The sequence below is a fragment of the Heteronotia binoei genome, chromosome 5, assembly GCF_032191835.1.
Source record: "Heteronotia binoei isolate CCM8104 ecotype False Entrance Well chromosome 5, APGP_CSIRO_Hbin_v1, whole genome shotgun sequence".
NCBI lineage: Eukaryota > Metazoa > Chordata > Lepidosauria > Squamata > Gekkonidae > Heteronotia > Heteronotia binoei.
In genome coordinates, this window is record NC_083227.1 from 6,179,937 (window position 1) to 6,203,232 (window position 23,296).

General features: G+C 47.9%; 1 protein-coding gene across 1 annotated transcript; it reads right to left on the reverse strand.

Moving 5' to 3' along the window:
• Positions 1-1,036: 1,036 nt before the first annotated feature.
• On the reverse strand, positions 1,037-20,654 carry LOC132571596 (zinc finger protein 426-like). Its single transcript, XM_060238395.1, has 6 exons — positions 20,584-20,654; positions 10,963-11,050; positions 10,400-10,526; positions 9,437-9,529; positions 3,840-3,898; positions 1,037-1,114 (listed from the first exon to the last, which is right to left on the reverse strand). The coding sequence occupies exons 1-6, from the start codon at positions 20,652-20,654 to the stop codon at positions 1,037-1,039; spliced, it is 516 nt and encodes a 171-aa protein (XP_060094378.1).
• Positions 20,655-23,296: the final 2,642 nt, after the last annotated feature.

Below are 23,296 nucleotides of genomic sequence, written 5' to 3' on the forward strand. Positions count from 1 at the left end.
CTCCTACTTGCCTGGACCCTTTTTAGTGGGAGATGCCGGGGACTGAACGTGGGGCCTGCTGCTTACTCCTCCACTTGCACCTGCTGAGATGGCCTTGGGTCAGCCATAGCTTTCATAGCAGCTGTCCTTGAAAGGGCAGCTGCTGCATAAGAACATAAGAGAAGCCATGTTAGATCAGGCCAATGGCCCATCCAGTCCAACATTCTGTGTCACACAGCGGCCAAATATATATATATATACACACACACACACACATACACACTGTGGCTAATAGCCACTGATGGACCTCTGCTCCATATTTTTATCTAACCCCCTCTTGAAGGTGGCCATGCTTGTGGCCGCCACCACCTCCTGTGGCAAAAGCACTCTCAGCCCCATCCACCTCACAAGGGGTTTGTGGTGGGTGGGGGAAAGGTAGAGGAGATTGTGACCGCTCTGAGATTCAGAGTATAGGGCGGGATATAAATCCAAATCCAAGCAGAAGCTCTACCACTGAGCCACTGTCCCTCCCATGCATGCATGTGTAGCAGCCTCCTCACTGGTGTTCTCTTTTTGGTGGCCCTTGGAGCAAGCGACCCATCTGTTCCCCCCCACCCCCCAAATATGGCCCTGATGGCTACTAAAATGTGCACTGAATGAAGCTTTCCCCACCCTCCAGGCATTTATATGGTTTTTCTCCAGTGTGACTTCAGAGGCGGGAACTTAGACTGAACCTATCAATGAAGTTTTTCCAAACTCCAGGCAAAGAGTTTCCAAACTCTTTGGTGAGAAGTAAGGTGTGCTCTCTGCCTGAAACTTTTTCTATACTTCAGGCTTTTATACATTTTATTTCTATTATGCATCCTTTGTTGAATATTAATAACTGATATTTCAAGGAAATTTTCCCTGCTTGCAGGGCACTCCATCCTGATGTCTCTTTGACATGTGTTTTGCTGTAGAGCGTCATCCCCCTGTAAAAGGCCAGGATTACTCCTCCCTTTTGCTGGGTGTATTCCTTCCTCTTTGCTTGGTGTAGCCGAAGAGTCCAACTTCTCTTTCACATTGGAATATGCATCCTCTTTTCCCATCCATCGGTGCTCTTCAGCTTCTTTCGCTGACTTCCACACGGCTCCTGCTGAAAGAAAGGAACACCTGGTGATGATGGAACACTTTCCAAAAATATTGAACTTTGAGTTCATACCACCTAGAGACTACGGAGATTTTCCAGGGAGTTAATGCTGCCTTTGTCGTATTTGCTAGGTATTATGAATTTATTTTGATAAGGATTATAGTTAAAATGAAATTATGGAAATATATGTGGTTTTTATTCTTAATGGACTATAAGTAAGATAGACAGTATTACGTATTTCAGTATTATAATGGACTATTAATCAAATCAGATAATAATAATAATAAGAGTAAGTTACAAATTCCTTTTCTTTCTTTTTAAGTAGACTGTGAAAATGTTAATGTTACCTTTATTTCTTTTTAATATCTTAAGTACAATACACTGGGGAAGTCATGAAAATGGGGGGGAGGGAGGTGGAAAATGTGATGCAACATATAGAAATCTACTTTTGAAAACAGTAATTGAACTGTGATATAATATGTTGTTGAATAATAAAATTGTTTACACACAGAATGGAGATCTCTCAGTCTTTATACCGTGGTCGAAGGTGGGGGCGAAGGGGTAGGGTTGCCAAGTACAATTAAAAAAATATCTGGGGAATTTGGAGGTGGAGCCAGGAGACTATGGGGGCGGAGCCAGAAGCAAGGGTGTGACAAGCACCATTGAACTCCAAGGGAGTTCTGGCCATCACATTTAAAGGGACAGCACATCTTTTTAAATGCTTTCCTTCCATAGGAAATAATGAAGGATAGGGGCACCCTCTTTTGGGGCTCATAGAATTGGAGCTCCTGGTCCAATCGTTTTGAAACTTGGGGGGTATTTTGGGGAGAGGCACTAGATGCTATAATGAAAATTTGGTGCCTCTACCTCAAAACAAAGCCCCCCCAGAGCCTCCGGTACCCATGGATCAATTCCCCATTATTCCTAAACCAGTAGAAGATCTAGAGCTGTGGTAGGGTGGCCATAATATCTGCAGGCCAGCCAGGGACACCTTGAGGGGGGAATGAATGTGTGTGCGCGTGTGCGAAGCGCGCTCCGCCGCAAACAGGAAGTGACCTCACTTCCGGTGACGTCATGCCACCGCTGGAAACCGGAAGTGACATCACTTCCTGTGGCATCGTTTCCCTGCGCCACCTGCCGGAAGCAGGAAGTGACATCACTTCCTTTGACAGCACTTCCTGTGATGCCATTTCCCCCAAATATCACCACCGGAAACATGAAGTGACATCACTTCCCCAAATTGCCACTGCTGGAAACAGAGACTTCTGGTGACATTACCACCCCCAAAATATACAACTTGAAAAAAGAAGAGAAACTTCAAGATGTTCCCTGCTGAAGAAAAAAAGGCTCCAACCGCAACCCCTCTTGAGTCAGATTCACAGGAAAACAATCCACTATCCTTGATACCTGCTTGTGCTGACAAACATTTCAGCAAGACTGTCCACAGTATCAAAGGGTCTTGATCACCCCAGTAAAAGCAACAAAGCAACCCTTATCTACAATCAAACTGAGATCAGCAGCTAAAACCACCACTGCCAGTCTGTGTCCCGTAGCCCAGCCCGAAGCCAGGCGGATACAGGTCTAGAAGAGCAGGTCCTCCCCAAGCAGCACCCAAAAAAGAAAAAGGTGTTCAGGTGCCACTAAAATACTAAAAACTGCAAAAAAGAAAGGAAACCAAGTTCTCTTCATATTATTAAAGTGGTGGAACGAGCTGTCAAGTCACAGCCAATTTGTTCCTTACCTTCTGTTGTGTGATGGTCTGGAAGGAGCGACACCGTTTTCAGTCTTTCTTTTTTTTACTGAATTTATACTTCTCTGATTTCCCTGCAGCCTTGAAGATATCTTTCTTTTCCGTAATATAGTGATAAAATTGTTCGCAATCCATATCAAAATTCACTTTGACTTGCAGCTCTGCTTTCACCAGGTCTACGTTGCACCGATTCCTGGTCTCCGTCCAGTGAGCTGACATGAGGCTGAAGACCCTCTCCACAAAAGCGTTGGAGCATGGGATACTCAGGACCTTGCTTACAAGAAGGAAGAGGTTTTCGCACTTGTGAGACCGAGTTCCCATCTCAGAGAATATGGCCACCCACTTTTTATCCACAGTGATTTTCGGGTCAACACAGGCCACTTGCTCATCCAGCAGGCTCTTGGCATCGGTGTATTCACTGTATAGGTGATCCAGGTTTATTATTTTCTCCATTTTCAGCTGCTCAGCAGCACACCGCAGGTGGTCGTAAGTCACACTTTTTTTAAGAGAAAATGGTGTCAAAGCACACAGGTGATTCTTCTCAGAGAAATCAAACTTTGCTTCCAGATAGGCGATGGTTTTTTCGAAGAACTTGAGGAAGTCCTGCTTCACTTTCCTTGCCTTTGAAGGGGGCATTTTGCGCAGCGCCTTATCTGTATCCGTTCCAAAAAAGGAGTCAGCTTTGCGTTGCTTAAGGCTGTTCAGCAACCTGAGCATGGCCTCAAACAATTCGGGTGCTGTCAGTGCATCCCGCTCCAGAATCAGTACGGTCTCCTCAATAGGCGTCAGAGTGGTCTGGAGAAACATCATGTAAGTTTGTGATGTACTGTAGCCCTTTTCTCCAGCCTCATCGTCAATGTGGCGCCGTATCAGAGAAGGACAGTCGTCCTTTCCCAGCTTTTGAAAGTACGCTTTAACGGCTGGCCAACACTTCAACATCTTGTTTATGGCAGGCACGAAAGACAGCCATCTTGTGGGTACATGTCGAAGCAGGCGATCCCCCTGCATCTCCAAAAACTCAAACATCTCCTTAAGTTCCTCTGGACGTTTGGCAGAAACAGAAAAATGACCAAAAGCCTTCAGGATGAGAGACTCGATGTCGCAGGTGAGCATATCGCATCCTTTTTTGGCAGCATTGTGCACAATGTGTGCAGGGCACCTGGCGGGCACGATGTCTTCACGGCCTCTACTCAGAAGTGTGTACACAGAATGGTATTTCCCAGAGTTTACATTCACGCTGTCTGCTGAGAATGCAGACAGACGAGCTAAGTCCAGCTGGTATTTTGTCAAGACATCCAAAATCTTTTGCGTGACATTCTCAGCCGTTTCATTGGCATCTTCATAGAAATCCAGAAGACGATTGGAAATGCCGTCCTTCAAAGTGAAGTATTTAAGGCATAGGGGGAACATTTTCCTGTTGCGATGATTTGATGCGTCGCTGGAAATGCTGTAGAAAGAATGTGCTGCGTCAAGATCTGACAGAATCAGTTCTACAGAGTAAGGCGCCAAGACATCGCGTATCAAAGCTGCGCCCTTTGTTTTCCCACAGGTCATCTTGGTCACAATCTCTGAATCGGGAAATGTGACTCTGCACAATTTGACGCCGCAGTCAAGAGACCGGTATGATAACGCATGGCTGTTCGTGTGGTATGCCCAGGTTAGTTCAGCACCCGCAATTCTGGCCTGAGCAGCGGTGTCTTTTTGGTAGACAAAAAAAGTTGGGATGGATTCTGAAGTTCCAGCTTGGCTTGCCGCACTCCTGTGAGAGCCAGTGTCCTTATGAGCTTTCACATCACTCACTCCACCGTGACCAATTCCTATCTCCTTCAAACACGTCGTGCAGAACGCTTTGTTCTTGTCCGTTGTCTCTTTTAGCCAGGGGTAGGTGTTTTTCCATTCAGGATTGAACACAACCAAACGCTTGGGCTTCTTCGTTGGTGGTTCCCGGGGCTGGTGACCTTTGCCCCCTCTGGCGCCTGATGTCGAAGCCATGGTCTGCTGTAAGGGCCTAGATTTCCCTGTTGCATGAGGAAAAAATGGTTCAGTAAGCAGAAGACATCATCTGTATGCACAAGGATAACTTTGGCTCCAACCCCATACTGGCATCACAGTCCCCTCTCCCCCCTCCCGTAATCTAGAAATAACAACTTTTACTGTGTGTCAGGAGGGGGGAAATGCCAAAATGCTTTCAAAATATTTTGAGATGCCTTCATGCATAAAATATTGTTTGTAATAGGAAATAACTTTCTCTAGAAAAATTGTTAAGTATTCATATAACTGCCACATATGCAATAAGGCCTCTGTCCTGTACATCCTCTCCAACACCACAAGTTCATATTAATAATGCAAGATACCATCATTTTACATGATATTTTAAACACGGACTCTGTATAATTTAAACACAATTATTCTGATGAGCCTTGCAGCCGCAGTATGCTTTATTTCATACATCTGCAGAAGTAACTCAGCTTGCAGTCAAATAGTATACAACACCAAAAACTTTAAAATATTTGTAATCAGACATGAAACCTGATTAAAATGCAGAAAGACTTCTCAAAATATGTTTAACAAAACCCACATAGGATAAAATGTCCATTTAATCTGATCCTAATACTACGGAGATGTTTTCATTTCAAATTATTGTTATGGCTTACTGGTATGACAAATTGATAAATAAAAAATTAAAAACATGGGGAAAATTGTAGAGAAACCTATGTATATGGATGGGCCCGAACCCAGCTCAGGAACTAAAGTTTGTCATGAATTTTGGGGCGGTAAATGGTTTGTGAAGAGACGTTTATTAATTGAAGAGCCATCCTGAACTTCCACAAATTTTGATGCAGTTCATGGCAGTTTGTGAAAAGCAGGGACGATCTGGCCACCCTAACCCTGATTAAGGTTTGTGCCCCTTTGGGGCCATGAGTTTGCATAGCCAGCTGTTGGCAAGTATGGGGAACATTCCTTTGAAAAGGACCAACAGAAGGCAGTATCTTTAGAGTTTTTCTGCCAGCAAGAAAGAAAGATTTTGGTCCTGCTTTAAATGAAAAATCGTTTACTCTTTATATAAATTGGATCTCATTGCTGCATTGTTTACTACTAGAGCGCATCATGCCATATGTAGAAGTGAAGATTTGGAACCACATATATATAAGCGGCTTGCTCCTTATAGAAAAAAAGATATATAGTGTAACAATGGGTGAGTTTTTAAGAGTGTACGCTCCCGATAATAGAAGAAGAAGAAGAAGAAGAAGAAGAAGAAGAAGAAGAAGAAGAAGAAGAAGAAGAAGAAGAAGAAGAAGAAGAAGATGATGATGATATTGGATTTATATCCCGCCCTCCACTCCAAAGAGTCTCAGAGCGGCTCACAATCTCCTTTCCCTTCCTCCCCCACAACAGACACCCTGTGAGGTGGGTGGGGCTGGAGAGGGCTCTCACAGCAGCTGCCCTTTCAAGGACAACCTCTGCCAGAGCTATGGCTGACCCAAGGCCATGCTAGCAGGTGCAAGTGGAGGAGTGGGGAATCAAACCCGGTTCTCCCAGATAAGAGTCAGCACACTTAACCACTACACCAAACCGGCTAGCCAAATTGTTTTGAGATAAAGTTTTGGTTTCATCCCTGGGTCTTTGAAATATATTATATTAGTTCATAAACAACCTATATTAGAGTTTTGTTATTTATATTTTCAAGGTATTTCCTTTATGAAGCCTCAGTACTTATATGAAGAGTTTTTTAGCTAGCAATGGAGTGGAAAGCTTTGCTATGCTTCTAATAAAAGGAACTGGCTTACTCCCTTGTAATATACAGCACAAGGGGAAGATATCATAATACTGAAGAAGTGGGAACACAAAACGCGTCTACTATATTATTAACGTTATTTGTATGCTGTATCAGTTTATTATGGGCTCTGTTTATAAGGATGTATTGTATTTTATGGGTGTCAATGTTGACTTTTGTATTAAATATATTAAGTTTGAAGCAGTTTCATATTTAAAAAGCATATAAATATATTAAAAAGTAGTCTGGTCACAGATGTTTTTTGGTTTCTGCATCTGTCCTTGAAAGGGCAGCTGCTGTGAGAGCCCTCTCAGCCCCACGCACCTCAAAGGGTGTCTGTTGTGGGGGAGGGAGGGAAAGGAGATTGTAGGCCGCTCTGAGCCTCTGTCCTTGAAAGGGCAGCTGCTGTGAGAGCCCTCTCAGCCCGACCCACCTCACAGGGTGTCTGTTGTGGGGGAGGAAGGGAAAGGAGATTGTAGGCCGCTCTGAGCCTCTGTCCTTGAAAGGGCAGCTGCTGTGAGAGCCCTCTCAGCCCCACCCACCTCACAGGGTGTCTGTTGTGGGGGAGGGAGGGAAAGGAGATTGTAGGCCGCTCTGAGCCTCTGTCCTTGAAAGGGCAGCTGCTGTGAGAGCCCTCTCCGGCCCCACCCACCTCACAGGGAGTCTGTTGTGGGGTGGGGGGGAAGGGAAAGGAGATCATGAGCCGCTCTGAGACTCTTGAGTGGAGGGCGGGATATAAATCCAATGTCTTCTTCTACCTCACAGGGTGTCTGTTGTGGGGGAGGAAGGGAAAGGAGATTGTAGGCTGCTCTGAGACTCTGTCCTTGAAAGGGCAGCTGCTGTGAGAGCCCTCTCCAGTCCCACCCACCTCACAAGGTGTCTGTTGTGGGGGAGGAAGGGAAAGGAGATTATAGGCTGCTCTGAGACTCTGTCCTTGAAAGGGCAGCTGCTGTGAGAGCCCTCTCCAGTCCCACCCCCCTCACAGGGTGTCTGTTGTGGGGGAGGAAGGGAAAGGAGATTGTAGGCTGCTCTGAGACTCTGTCCTTGAAAGGGCAGCTGCTGTGAGAGCCCTCTCCAGTCCCACCCCCCTCACAGGGTGTCTGTTGTGGGGGAGGAAGGGAAAGGAGATTGTGAGCCGCTCTGAGACTCTTCGGAGTGGAGGGCGGGATATAAATCCAATATATTCTTCATCTTCTTTTTTTCTTTAAAGGCTCCAAGTTTAAAGACTGTGGCTTCCCATTAGTGCTTATCTTTTGGTTTAGGTTAAATAAGGCCACAGACAATCCCCAGGCCTTGGAAGGAAGCGCAGGCCACACACGGTCCCAAGACGGACATGTACAGTCCCTACCTGCCCATCCCGCCTCTTCATCACAGCTCAGGAAAAACATAAAACTCTTGGCACATAGGCTCTGACTTTACTTGATCAATTCTGGACCACGCGGCATACAATAAAGCACTGAGTACTATAGGTGTGCCCTTGATTAAGACATAAGGCTGTAGAACAAGAGGCCTCAAGAATATCCCTAAGCCTTTGTCACTTCACTAAATTTCCTTGTGGTCCAGCACTGTTCCGTTGTTTTATTCTGTTCTGTATTATGAGCCGATATGTGTACCTACCTTTCTAACCTCTGGAGAAGACCTTTCTAACCTCTGGAGAAGAACAATCTAGGTCAAAACGCTTCAGGTCAAGTTGAGTCGATTCCCATTGTGGTTTTATGATTTTACATAGGATAAGAGGCTTATGATGGGCCCTTAAATGGTTTCAAGACAAAGAAGATAAGAAGATATTGGATTTATATCCCGCCCTCCACTCCGAAGAGTCTCAGAGCGGCTCACGATCTCCTTTACCTTCCTCCCCCACAACAGACACCCTGTGAGGTGGGTGGGGCTGAGAGGACTCTCACAGCAGCTGCCCTTTCAAGGACAACCTCTGCCAGAGCTATGGCTGACCCAAGGCCATGCCAGCAGGTGCAAGTGGAGGAGTGGGGAATCAAACCCGGTTCTTCCAGATAAGAGTCCGTACACTTCCCAATACACCAAACTGGCTCTCAGCTTTCTACAATAAATACATGTATGTTCATTTATGATTTTTTTTACACTTCGTTTTTAATGTTCGGCCCTTTAATTGCATATTTAATTGCCCTTTAATTGCATTGGAAAAAGCATTGGAAAAAGTGCAGAAAAGGAGAACTAGAATGATTAAATTTTCCCAATGAAGAAAGGTTAAAATGCTTGGGGCTCTTTAGCTTGGAGAAACGTCGACTGCGGGGTGACATGATAGAGGTTTACAAGGTTATGCATGGGATGGAGAAAGTAGAGGAAGAAGTACTTTTCTCCCTTTCTCAAAATACAAGAGCTTGTGGGCATTCAATGAAATTGCTGAGCAGTCAGGTTAAAACGGATAAAAGGAAGTACTTCTTCACCCAAAGGGTGATTAACATGTGGAATTCACTGCCACAGGAGGTATGGCCACCTTCAAGAGGGGATTGGATAAAAATATGGAGCAGAGGTCCATCAGTAGCTATTAGCCACAGTAGATATGTGTGTGTGTGTGTGTGTGTGTTTACACACACACATATTGGCCACTGTGTGACACAGTGTTGGACAGGATGGGCTATTGGCCTGATCCAACATGGCTTCTTTTATGTTCTTATTAACCTTTTAGGTTTATTCCTCCAGATTTTGAGTTGTTCCTTTCCCTTCTTTGTTTTTTTTAGGATAAATAAGGCCACAGACAATCCCCAGCCCTTGGAAGGAAGCGCAGGCAACACACAGTCACAAAACAGACATCTACAGCCCCTACCTGCCCATCCTGCGTCATCACAGCCCAGGAAAAACAGCCCTTCCTCTTCTTCCAGCCAGGATATGAGGTCAGGTTTGGAGATCAGAGGCCCTGCTGATGAGAGGGAAAAACCCACAAAATTAGACCTCTTCTGTGTGCCCATGCATTCAACCAATCCAAACCACTAGAACATGCTAAGATGACCGTGAAATCTAGTGAGACAAAGAGGGGGAGAAGAAGGAAGTGGGAAAAAGCGGATCACAGCTGCCAATCTGAAGAGTGTGTCTTTCTCCTGAGAGGAATAGCAGGTTAGATGGAAGAACTTGACTCAAGACGCATGACTGAGTCCCAGAGCTTAGATACTTCATCTCCCAAATCTTTCGGGGTTAGGAGTGTCCTGTGACAGTGGAACCAAATCACATTGTCTTATTTGAAAGTTCTACAATTTCCCTTGCCCATATCTATAGGAAACAAGATACCTCTTTGGTCTTTGAAAATTCCTCTCTGGGACTGAAAGCAAGAAATGGAGAGGCTTTAAGCGAACCCTTTTTCTACCTTGTGGGGCAGACTGAGGCCCTAGACAACTAGAAGGGTCTATGCCCCTTCCATGCCAAGCTGAGATGGAAATGCCAGCTGTGAACTAAAATGGCAGACAAGATAGCAGAGTTCCTCCTTCCACAGCCACATCTCAGCCCAGGTGAGGCCAGGCCCAGACTGGAGGGAAGGCCCTGCCTAGACCATCCCCCCATCTCCACCCCAGGCCTCCCTTGGCCCCTCTCCTGATGCCCTCTTGGGTGGTTCAAGCCCAGAAGTGCCAGGCAGGGTCTCCCTCTCTGCAAGGAGAGCCCAGAACCCCTCCCCACATCAGAAGAAGGAGAGCGGAGGGAAGCAGAGACCAATCACTGGGACCAGGGCAGACAGACTGACCCCCTCCGTCCTCCTTATAGTCATTCCTCAGAGCAAGAAGGAGCAAAGGATCCTCACCCAGAGAGGCCACGTTCCCATAATTCTCCAGCATGACTTCCTTGTAGAGAGCTCTCTGGGCTGGGCGCAGCAGGGCCCACTCCCCCGGGGTGAAACGCACGGCCACCTCTTCGAAGGACACCCCCGCCTGCGAGGAGGAGAAGGAAGCGTTTCTTTAAACACAGGAGAGAGCAGCAAGAAGAGCCTGTGGAGACACCTCCCCCTCCCCACTCAGCCCTCTTTGGGGGCGTTTTGGAGCCGGAGGGGCTGTCCTCGGCCTCAGAGGGCGAGCAGCCTATCAGGGAAGAGGCCAGAGTTGCCCGGATGATGAAGGGCGAAAGAAGTTTCTGTGGGGAATCCGATATTGTTAACAGAGACATTTGGAGTTTGTCCAGATCAAAAGTAATGTTCTAATTGTCCCTTTTTTCTTCCGCAGAAAGCATCCTAGTCAGGGGCTGACTGTTTGTCTCCCTTCCCAGTGGGGAACACTAGAATTAATGGGAAGGAACCCGACCCTCTGAGAATTACATCCTTATCGTCTGCCACATGTCTCCGCGGTGATCCCCCCACCCACCCTACAGTACCTGAGCTGGCTGCATGGCGGCTCCTTTCCCTTCAGCACACGGAGGAGACGGTGGAGAAGGCATCCAAGGGGGGTCCTTGTACTCCTGCCTGGAAGGGAGAGGAAAAAAGAGGGTGGGAAACCCTTTTTGCCCCATATACATTTTCTGGATTCAGGGCTATTAATTACTGGCTTCAATGCACGAAAGAGCCCGGTGGCGCAGAGTGTTAAAGCTGCGGTACTGCAGTCGGAGCCCTCTGCTCACGACCTGAGTTCGATCCCAGCGGAAGCTGGTTCAGGTAGCTGGTTCCAGGTCGACTCAGCCTTCCATCCTTCCGAGGCCGGTCACAGGAGTCCCCAGCTTGCTGGGGGGAAAGTGTAGATGACTGGGGAAGGCAACGGCAAACCACCCAGTAAAAAGCCTGCCGTGAAAACGTTGTGAAAACAACGTCACCCCGGAGTCGGAAACGACTGGTGATTGCACAGGGAATTACCTTTACCTTTTTTCAATGCATGAGGGAGTCTCTTGCGTAGGGATTAAAGCTCCTTATTGGCGATTCAGCATCTCTACTAAGTGACAACCAACTACTGCTAAGTACCGGAATATGTGGCAATAGATACAGCTGGGGCAGGGGAAGCCCAGCCCCCAAGAAGCGGAAAACCCCTTGTGCTTGTGCCCTTTGTGGATCCTTCATTAGAATACCCATTCTTATTGGCAGTTCCTGGCATCCTCTGATACTGCCTCGCGATTGGCCAGTTTGAATAAAGCAGCCAATCAGGATGCAGATCTTTGGATCCTCTGGGTCTATTGTGTTGCGCCTCAAGCTGAAGACAAAACACTCAACATGCCCAGGCGTGCTTTCACATACATAGGAAAAGTCCCCTGTGCAAGCACCAGTCGTTTCCGACTCTGTTGTGATGTGCTTTGGATCCTCTGGGTCTATTGTGCTGTGCCTCAAGCTGACCTTGGAAGGATGGAAGGCTGAGTCAACCTCGAGCCGGCTACCTGAAAACCCAGCTTCCACTGGGGATCGAACTCAGGTCGTGAGCAGAGCTTAGGACTGCAGTTCTGTGGGGAGGACAGCTGGCCCTACTGCTTCCATTCCTCCAAAACCAAGGGGCACAGAAGCTGAGGAGGAAGATTTTCTGCAAAAAAGATCCCCCTTTGCACTCTTCAGACTCCGTTACTTGTGGGTCCCAGTGGGGAAGCAGGGAAAAGGAACTCCCTAAACCATCCAACCCAGAGCAGATCAGCTGTGGGGAGGAGAGCTGGCCCTCCTGCTTCCATTCCCCCACAACAAAGGGGCACAGCCTGGATGCTGAGGGGAAAGATCCTCCGCAAAAATAATCCCTCTTTGCACTCTTCAGACTCTGTTACTTGTGAGTCTCCTGAGGGCCCAGTGACTCCTTGTGCCCCCCTTAACACCCCCTTTCCAGCTCCCCTAGCCTTTCCTTCAACCCCTCTCCCCAAAGATCTCCCCCCACAGCCCCCCACTCCTTCCCCTCCCCTTTCCCTGCTCCCTCCTACTCCACCACCCCAATTATCACTCTCCTCCCCCCCTCCCCAAACTATTCCCTAAATGTGCCTCTGGAAGCCACTTACACTTCCTCCAGTCTCCACAGGCACTGGATTCGGATCCTGCTCTCGAATCCGCTGCAGGAACCTCCTTCCTGACTCTGCACAAGGGGGACTAGCGGCTCTAAGTGGGGCAGGAACGGAGTTGTGGGGAGAGGACAAAGGGGAGGGAAGAAGAACACCAGGTGGGGGCGGCGGGTGGTCTCTTTCACTCAAGCACTACAAACCCCCAGCGCTGTGATCTTTGCTTTGGGTCTTGCATTGCAGCCCCCCACCCCCATATCTCCCCACCCCCACCCCACATAGCCTCTTGGAGCTCACCAGATTCCCTCCCAGGCAATTCAAGCAGAAGTCTCCGAGATCCAGAGGTGCTTCCTTGCAAGGGGTGGAGGAGGAGGAGGAAATCGCTCCCCCCTTGCAGCTCCTCCCCCATGTGCCTCTCTAGGACTGCTAGTCCCTTCTCTCTCTCTCTTTCTTTGACTCTTCCAGGGAGAACAAAGCAGGAGTGAAGGAGCACCTTTAAGACCCACAAAGTTTTATTCCGGTTGTAAGCTGACATTCTGTATAAAACTTTGCTGGTCTTAAGGGTGCTCGCGGTCTCCTGCTTTGTTCTACGGCTTCGGACCAGCACAGCTGCCCGCCTGGATCCATCTTCACTTTTTAAAGGAAGAAAGGAAAGGTGGAGGGACTCATATGCAATGTTGCCCTGGTTTCCACCACTTCTCCCCTCAGGAACACTCAGGCGCAGAGAGTTAAAGCTGCAGTACTGCAGTCCTAAGCTCTGCTAATGGCCTGAGTTCGATCCCCGGTGGAAGCTGGGTTCAGGTAGCTGGCTCCAGGTTGACTCAGCCTTCCATCCTTCCGAGGTCGGTCAAAGGAGTCCCCAGCTTGCTGGGGGGAAAGTGTAGATGACTGGGGAAGGCAATGGCAAACCACTCCTTGAAAAGTCTGCCGTGAAAACGTTGTGAAAGCAACATCACCCCGGAGTCGGAAACGACTGGTGCTTGCACAGGGGACTACCTTTACCTTCTTTCAATGCATGAGGGAGGCTCTTGCGTAGTGATTAAAGCTCCTTATTAGCAATTCAGCATCTCTACTAAGTGGCAACCAACTATTGCTAAGTACCGGAATATGTGGCAATAGATACAGCTGGGGCAGGGGAAGCCCAGCCCCCAAGAAGCGGAAAACCCCCTGTGATTGTGCCCTTTGTGGATCCTTCATTAGAATACCCATTCTTATTGGCAGTTCCTGGCATCCTCTAAGACTGCCTCCCGATTGGCCAGTTTGAATAAAGCAGCCAATCAGGATGCAGATCTTTGGATCCTCTGGGTCTATTGTGTTGCGCCTCAAGCTGAAGACAAAACACTCAACATGCCCAGGCGTGCTTTCACATACATAGGAAAAGTCCCCTGTGCAAGCACCAGTCGTTTCCGACTCTGTTGTGACGTGCTTTGGATCCTCTGGGTCTATTGTGCTGCGCCTCAAGCTGACCTTGGAAGGATGGAAGGCTGAGTCAACCTCGAGCCGGCTACCTGAAAACCCAGCTTCCACTGGGGATCGGTCGTGAGCAGAGCTTAGGACTGCAGTTCTGTGGGGAGGACAGCTGGCCCTACTGCTTCCATTCCTCCAAAACCAAGGGGCACAGAAGCTGAGGAGGAAGATTTTCTGCAAAAAAGATCCCCCTTTGCACTCTTCAGACTCCGTTACTTGTGGGTCCCAGTGGGGAAGCAGGGAAAAGGAACTCCCTAAACCATCCAACCCAGAGCAGATCAGCTGTGGGGAGGAGAGCTGGCCCTCCTGCTTCCATTCCCCCGCAACAAAGGGGCACAGCCTGGATGCTGAGGGGAAAGATCCTCCGCAAAAATAATCCCTCTTTGCACTCTTCAGACTCTGTTACTTGTGAGTCTCCTGAGGGTCCAGTGACTCCTTGTGCCCCCCTTAACACCCCCTTCCCAGCTCCCCTAGCCTTTCCTTCAACCCCTCCCCCCTGCCCCCCAAAGATCTCCCCCCACAGCCCCCCACACCTTCCCCTCTCCTTTCCCTGCTCCCTCCTTCTCCACTACCCCAATTATCACTCTCCTCCCCCCCTCCCCAAACTATTCCCTAAATGTGCCTCTGGAAGCCACTTACACTTCCTCCAGTCTCCACAGGCACTGGATTCGGATCCTGCGCTCGAGTCCGCTGCACTAACCTCCTTCCTGGCTCTGCACAAGGGGGACAAGCGGCTCTAAGTGGGGCAGGAACGGAGGGGGGGAAGAGAACAAAGGGGAGTCAAGAAGAAAAAGCCGCCTTGAGCCACTTGTGGGAAGGGCGGGATATAAATCCTAAATAAATAAAATAAATGAATGAATAAAACCGGGTGGGGGCGGCGGGTGGTCTCTTTCACTCAACCACTCCATCCCCCCCAGCGCTGTGATCTTTGCTTTGGGTCTTGCATTGCAGCCCCCCACCCCCATATCCACCCCCCATAGCCTCTTGGAGCTCACCAGATTCCCTCCCAGCCCTTTGTGATCTTTGCTTTGGGTCTTGCATTGCAGCCCCCCACCCCCATATCCACCCCCCATAGCCTCTTGGAGCTCACCAGATTCCCTCCCAGCCCTTTGTGATCTTTGCTTTGCGTCTTGCATTGCAGCCCCCCACCCCCATATCCACCCCCCATAGCCTCTTGGAGCTCACCAGATTCCCTCCCAGCCCTTTGTGATCTTTGCTTTGCGTCTTGCATTGCAGCCCCCCACCCCCATATCCACCCCCCATAGCCTCTTGGAGCTCACCAGATTCCCTCCCAAGCACTCCAAGCAGAAGTCTCCGAGTTCCAGAGGCGCTTCCTTGCACGGCGTGGAGGAGGAGGAGGAGGAGGAGGAAATCGCTCCCCACTTACAGCCCCTCCCCCATGTGCCTCTCTAGGGCTGCTAGTCCCGCCCCCCCCTCTCTCTTTGACTCTTCCAGGGAGAACAAAGCAGAAGTGAAGGAGCACCTTTAAGACCCACAAAGTTTTATTCCTGTTGTAAGCTGACATTCTGTATAAAACTTTGCTGGTCTTAAGGGTGCTCGCGGTCTCCTGCTTTGTTCTACTGCTTCAGACCAGCACGGCTGCCCGCCTGGATCCATCTTCACTTTTTAAAGGAAGAAAGGAAAGGTGGAGGGACTCATATGCAATGTTGCCCTGGTTTCCACCACTTCTCCCCTCAGGAACACTCAGGCGCAGAGCGTTAAAGCTGCAGTACTGCAGTCCTACGCTCTGCTCACGGCCTGAGTTCGATCCCCGGCGGAAGCTGGGTTCAGGTAGCTGGCTCCAGGTTGACTCAGCCTTCCATCCTTCTAAGGTCAGTAAAATGAGTCCCCAGCTTGCTGGGGGGAAAGTGTAGAGGACTGGGGAAGGCAATGGCAAACCACCCTGTAAAAAGTCTGCCGTGAAAATGTGAAAGCAACATCACCCCAGAGTCGGAAACGACTGGTGCTTGCACAGGGGACCTTTCAGAAAACCTTTGATCTGGGTTTGCATGAGCACGGGGAAACCATCAAACAGTAACAGGTCAGAATGTGAGAATGCCTGTTAATTATTCTATTGCTAATAAATCTGGGTCAAAAAGAGGGCATTTCTTTCCCAGAAGTTTTTCCTGTCCAACTAATTTACCTTTTAACATGTAACATAAATATAAGAACATAAGAGAAGCCATGCTGGATCAGGCCAATGGCCCATCCAGTCCAACACTCTGTGTTCACATAAGAACATAAGAGAAGCCATGTTGGATCAGGCCAATGGCCCATCCAGTCCAACACTCTGTATCACATAAGAACATAAGAGAAGCCATGTTGGATCAGGCCAATGGCCCATCCAGTCCAGCACTCTGAGTCACATAAGAACATAAGAGAAGCCATGATGGATCAGGCCAATGGCCCATCCAGTCCAACACTCTGTGTCACATAGTGGACAATATATATACATACTGTGGCTAATAGCCACTAATGGACTTCTGCTCCATATTTTTACTATATATACACACACACAAAATGTGGCTAATAGCCACTGATGGACCTCTGCTCCATATTTTCATATATATACACACACACATACATACACACACACTGTGGCTAATAGCCACTGATGGACCTCTGCTCCATATTTTTATCCAATCCCCTCTTGAAGCTGGCTATGCTTGTAGCCGCCACCACCTCCTGTTGCAGTGAATTTCATGTTAATCACCCTTTGGGAGAAGAAGTACTCCCTTTTATCCGTTTTAACCTGACTGCTCAGCAATTTCATTGAATGCTCATGAGTTCTTTTATTGTGAGAAAGGAAGAAAAGGACTTCTTTCTCTACTTTCTCCATCCCATGCAGAATCTTGTAAACCTCTATCATGTCACCCCGCACTCCAAGCTAAAGAGCCCCAAGTGTTTTAACCTTTCTTCATAGGGAACGTGTTCCAAACCTTTAATCGTTCTAGTTGCTCTTTTCTGCACTTTTTCCAATGTTATAATATCCTTTTTGAGGTGCGGTGACCAGAATTACACACAGTATTCCAAATGAGACCGCACCATCGATTTATACAGGGGCATTATGATACTGGCTGATTTGTTTTCATTTCCCTTCCTAATAATTCCCAGCATGGCGTTAGCCTTTTTTATTGCAAACGCACACTGTCTTGACATTTTCAGTGAGTTCTCTACCACGACCCCAAGATCTCAACATCTGGGGGGGAGAAGAGCTGGAACCAAGTGTAAGCATCCACATGTCACAGGAGTTACACAGAAGGCTCTTGCTTTTGGCAGTACAGACCACAGTCCCTGTTCTCTTGACTGAAACAGCTTCCTGAAAATATTTCATGGCATAAATTGCAGAAAGCCATGATAAAGGCAGCCTTTCTGGTCTCATTGTGCAGGCTGTTCCCCCAGACTTTGGGCACAACACAGAATGCACACGAAGAGACAACTGTTGATTTGGCCCATCTGCAGGGAGCCACCTGCAGAAGGCCCTGCTCAGAGGAGCCCCAGCTGTCTTCGTGGAGCAGAGCAGGCCGTAATGGTCTTTGTATGAAATACAAATAATAGCCACTGATGGACCTCTGCTCCATATTTTTATCCAATCCCCTCTTGGAAGCTGGCTATGCTTGTGGCCGCCACCACCTCCTGTGGCAGTGAATTCCACATGTTAATTACCCTTTGGGTGAAGAAGTACTTCCTTTTATCCGTTTTAACCTGTCTGCTCAGCAATTTCATCGAATGCCCACGAGTTCTTGTATTGTGAGAAAGGGAGAAAAGTACTTCTTTCTCTACTTTCTCCATCCCATGCATTATCTTGTAAACCTCTATCATGTCACCCCGCAGTCGACGTTTCTCCAAGCTAAAGAGTCCCAAGTGTTTCAACCTTTCTTCATAGGGAAAGTGTTCCAGCCCTGTGTGTGTGTGTGTGTGTGTGTGTGTGTCTGCCCCAGGAAGTCATGGCAACCTCAGGTGACCAACCCTTACTGGGTGCCTGGAGGATATTCAGAGAGGTGGCTGAATAAAGTCCACCCCCTATCCTCCCAAGTATTTCAGTCCAACACTCTGTGTCACATAAGAACATAAGAGAAGCCATGTTGGATCAGGCCAGTGGGCCACCCAGTCCAGCACTCTGTGACACATAAGAACATAAGAGAAGCCATGTTGGATCAGGCCAATGGCCCACCCAGTCCAGCACTCTGTGACACATAAGAACATAAGAGAAGCCATCTTGGATCAGGCCAGTGGCCCACCCAGCCCAACACTCTGTGTCACACAGTGGCCAAAAAACCCCAAGTGCCATCAGGAGGTCCATCAGTGGGGCCATAATTCCAGAAGCCCTCCCACCATGGCCCTCCAAGTACCAAGAAGACAGAGCAACACTGCCCCAGAGATAAGAGAAGCCGTGTTGGATCAGGCCACTGGCCCACCCAGTCCAGCACTCTGTGTCACACAGTGGCCAAAAAACCCCAAGTGCCATCAGGAGGTCCATCAGTGGGGCCTGGACACTAGAAACCCTCCCATTGTTGACCCCCCCGCCCCCAAGCACCAAGAATCCAAAGCATCACTTGCCCCAGACATAAATGTTCCATCTACGCCCTGAGGCTAATAGCCACTGATGGAACTCTGCTCCATATTTTTATCTAAACCCCTCTTGAAGCTGGCTATGCTTGTAGCTGTCGCCACCTCCTGTGGCAGTGAATTCCACATGTTAATCACCCTTTGGGTGAAGAAGGGCTTCCTTTTAGGCTCTTACCTAGAAGTACAGACCACAGTCCCTGTTCCCTTGACCGAAACATCTTCCTGAAAACAGGCTGTTCCCCCAGGTTTTGGGTACAACACAGAATGCGCATGAAAAGGCAACTGCTGATTTAGCCCGTCTGCAGGGAGCCACCTGCAGAAGGCCCTGCTCGGAGGAGCCCCGGCTGTCTTCGTGGAGCAGAGCAGGCAAGAGGGATCCAGCTGCGATGGGCTTTTTATAGCAGGGGTGGCCAATGGTAGCTCTCCAGATGTTTTGCCTACAACTCCCATCAGCCCCAGCCAGCACGGCCAATGGCTGGGGCTGATGGGAGTTATAGGCAAAAAAAAATCTGGAGAACTACCGCTGGCCACCCCTGTTTTATAGGATAACCAATCATTTCAATTAAGCCTGATCAGAACACCATGCAGAATTAGCAAACTTTTTGAAAGACTTGGCCCTTCCAGTGCCATGAAATATTCAAGGCCAGATTTCCGATGCTGTGTCAACAGACCAAACAGTCAAGTTCTTAGAGTGAATGATTTCATTTAAACTGAAACATGCTCTTTTATTAGTTAAGAATTGGGAGAAAAGGTGAAAGTTAATCATACAGGTGCATCATCGACGCCTTATTACAGTACTAAGCCAGACAGTATACATGGGTGCAAAAGTGATAAAACAGGATCAATGAAACAGATACATCCAATATTGCTAAAAGTATAAAATATATATACTGGTTTCCCTTAAAAACAGGCTTACAGATTTAGGCGTGCCTTTCTAATGCAATAGCCACAGGTTTAGCGATGGTGTGATTTCCATCGGAGAGTAACTTATTACAACAGGCTGAGTGACTGCCCTGGCATTTCCTTCACAAGGTGTGTAATAAATTTATTTCAGACTTCATTGTACCACTTGTATCGAAACATCATCTGTTTGGTGGTTTCTACCTTTCCAGAACCACATAAGCACAGTCTCTAGTCAAAAGGAACTCTGCTGTATTCACCCTCAGTGCCTCATATCTGGCCAGTGAAAGGAAAAAGGAAAGGTCCCCTGTGCAAGCACCAGTCGTTTCCGACTCTGGGGTGATGTCGCATCATGACGTTTTCATGGCAGACTTTTTAACGGGGTGGTTTGCCATTGCCTTCTCCAGTCATCTACACTCCCCACCCCCCAGCGAGCTGGGTACTCATTTTACCGACCTCGGAAGGATAGAAGGTTGAGTCAACCTCTAGCCGGCTACCTGAACCAGCTCCCACTGGGATCGAACTCAGGTCGCGAGCAGAGAGTTCAGACTGCAGTACCGCAGCTTTACCACTCTGTGCCACGGGGCTTTCTTAAACTTATAAACGTCAAGATGTGTTCAACACGCCATTGGAGCCATGCAGTATCTGGCTTGATCAGATGCTCTAAAATCTGGATCTCTACTAAGATCTCCTTGCCTCTCCACATCCATCACTCTCTGTTTAAGAACTATTTTTTATTTATTACTTTCAACTTCTATCCCGCCCTGTCTGCAAGCAAACTTTGCCTGGTCCCAGGGCATCCAAAATTTCTCCAGGGGAACAACCAAGTAGGTATAATTTATTATGTACTGATTTCAACCACCTAGATTTCAAAGTATTTTCATTTTTCTCTTCTGGTATGTTTTGAAACCTCAACATATATGCAGCTCTGCCTACTTCCAGTTGTAAGAATCTAGAATCTTGTAAACTCTGTTCTTTTTTCCAGATGTCCCGCCTTTTGAGTATTCTCTGTCACCCGATCCTCTGATACTTTTAGAGCCTTGTTAGTCTCAGCTGTCTGCCTGGTGTTCTCCGAAAGCTTTTTTTAAATCTCTGCCATCTGTTCACCAATGTTTGCTTGTTAGCTGTACTATAGCAGTCATTAAAGCAGCCTGCATCTCTTTTATATCTCCTTGCATGGTCGTAAATTTGCCTGGTCCAGTTGTTTCCGATTCTGGGGTGACGTTGCTTTCACGTTTTCACGGCAGACCTTTTTATGGGGTGGTTTGCCATTGCCTTCCCCAGTCATTACACTTTCCCCCCGACAAGCTGGGTACTCCAACAACAGGTCTATTAATCCCCTTGGTTGGTAACTTATTGTTAGCCAATAGTGAAGGGAAGCCAAAGTAATTTTGGCTTCCATTCCAGACGTATTAACGCATTTGGCATGCATCTCGGGATCTCAAGAGGTAAGCTGCAGTACTGCAGGCCAAGCTTTGCTCACGACCTGAGTTCGATTCCAGGCGGAAGCTGGGTTCAGGTAGCTGGCTCGAGGTTGACTCAGCCTTCCATCCTTCTGAGGTCTGTAAAATGAGCACCCAGCTTGCCGGGGGGAAAGTGTAGATGACTGGGGAAGGCATAAGAACATAAAAAAGAAGCCATGTGGGATCAGGCCAATGGCCCATCCAGTCTGTGTCACACAGTGGCCAAAAAAAAACCCAAGTGCAGTCAGGAGGTTCACAAGTGGGGTTAGAAGCCCTTCCACTTTGCCCCACCCCCCACAAGCACCAAAAATACAGAGCATCACTGCCCCAGACAGTTCCAATAATATGCTGTGGCTAATAGCCACTGATGGACCTCTGCTCCACATTTTTATCCAATCCCCTCTTGAAGCTGGCTATGCTTGTAGCCGCCACCACCTCCTGTGGAAGTGACTTCCACATGTTAATCACCCTTAGGGTGAAGAAGCACTTCACAAGGTTTACAAGATAATGCATGGGATGGAGAAAGTAGAGAAAGAAGTCCTTTTCTCCCTTTCTCACAATACAAGAACTCGTGGGCATTCGATGAAATTGCTGAGCAGTCACGTTAAAACGGATAAAATGAAGTACTTCTTCACCCAAAGGGTGATTAACATGTGGAATTCACTGCCACAGGAGGTGGTGGCGGCTACAAGCATAGCCAGCTTCAAGAGGGGATTGGATAAAAATATGGAGCAGAGGTCCATCAGTGGCTATTAGCCACAGTGTGTGTGTGTGTATATATATATACTGGTCACTGTGTGACACAGAGTGTTGGACTGGATGGGCCATTGGCCTGACCCAACATGGCTTCTCTTATGTGACTCAAGAGTGTTGGACTGGATGGGCCATTGGCCTGATCCAGCATGGCTTCTCTTATGTTCTTATGTGACACAGAGTGTTGGACTGGAGGGGCCATTGGCCTGATCCAGCATGGCTTCTCTTATGTTCTTATGTGACACAGAGTGTTGGACTGGATGGGCCATTGGCCTGATCCAACATGGCTTCTCTTATGTGACACAGAGTGTTAGACTGGATGGGCCATTGGCCTGACCCAACATGGCTTCTCTTATGTGACACAGAGTGTTGGACTGGATGGGCCACTGGCCTGATCCAACAGGGCTTCTCTTATGTTCTTATGTGACACAGAGTGTTGGACTGGATGGGCCATTGGCCTGATCCAGCATGGCTTCTCTTATGTTCTTATGTGACACAGAGTGTTGGACTGGAGGGGCCATTGGCCTGATCCAACATGGCTTCTCTTATGTTCTTATGTGACACAGAGTGTTGGACTGGAGGGGCCCTTGGCCTGATCCAACATGGCTTCTCATACGTTCTTGTTTTTTTAATATTCTATGTGGTTTTTAACTGTTGTTAGCCGCCCTGTTAGGGAAGGGCGGGATATAAATCTGATATAAATAAATAAAATAATGGGAAGGCCAGCACGCTTGGTATGCTCACCCAAGAGGCAGGATTTTCTGATGGAAGCCACCAGTAAAATGCCTGATTCGACCTCCCCTTATGTGACACTTTTCATAGAGGTTGCCGCGGGAGAGAAATGAAACTTTTGAACTTGGAACACGCCATTGTCCTCCAAATGAAAAAAAAAAAACCGAACCCTTAACTAATTGTGCAAAGGAGTAACTATACCACAGGGGCTACAATATATCACAGGGACTACAATACCTCTTGATGACAGTAGTTGTCTGCAGTTCGGGAGCAATAATTTCTTCGGTTATACTCACGAACTGTCACGATTGAGAGGTGGATATGAATTTTGATTCTTTTCCTGACCCCGGGGTTTAACTTTACAAAGGTCATGAAACTGCATACCGTAAAAAAAACATCCATAAATATAACTACAATCATGAATATGCAACGTATTTCTTCTTCCCTGTGAGCATCCTTCTGTGGGAAGTAAGGTTTGCCCTCCGATGGAACCTTTTCCCACACCGAGGGCATCTGCATGTTTCTCCTGTGTGATTTCTTTGATGCAAAGTACGAAGATAACTTTACTTCTTGGATTACTTTGGACTGCAAGGAGACCCAGTCAGTCAGTCCTAAGGGAAATCCACCCTGATTGTTCTCTGGAAGGTCAGGTGCTGAAACTGAAGCTGAAATACTTTGGCCACCCAATGAGAAGGGAGCACTCCCTGGAGAAAACCCTGATGCTGGGAAAGACAGAAGGCAAAAGAAGAAGGGGACGGCAAAAGAGGAGATGGCTGGACAGCGTCACTGATGTAACTATCATGAATTGGTGCCGACTTTGGAGGATGGTGGAAAACAGGAAAGCCTGGTGTGACTTGGTCCATGGGGTCACA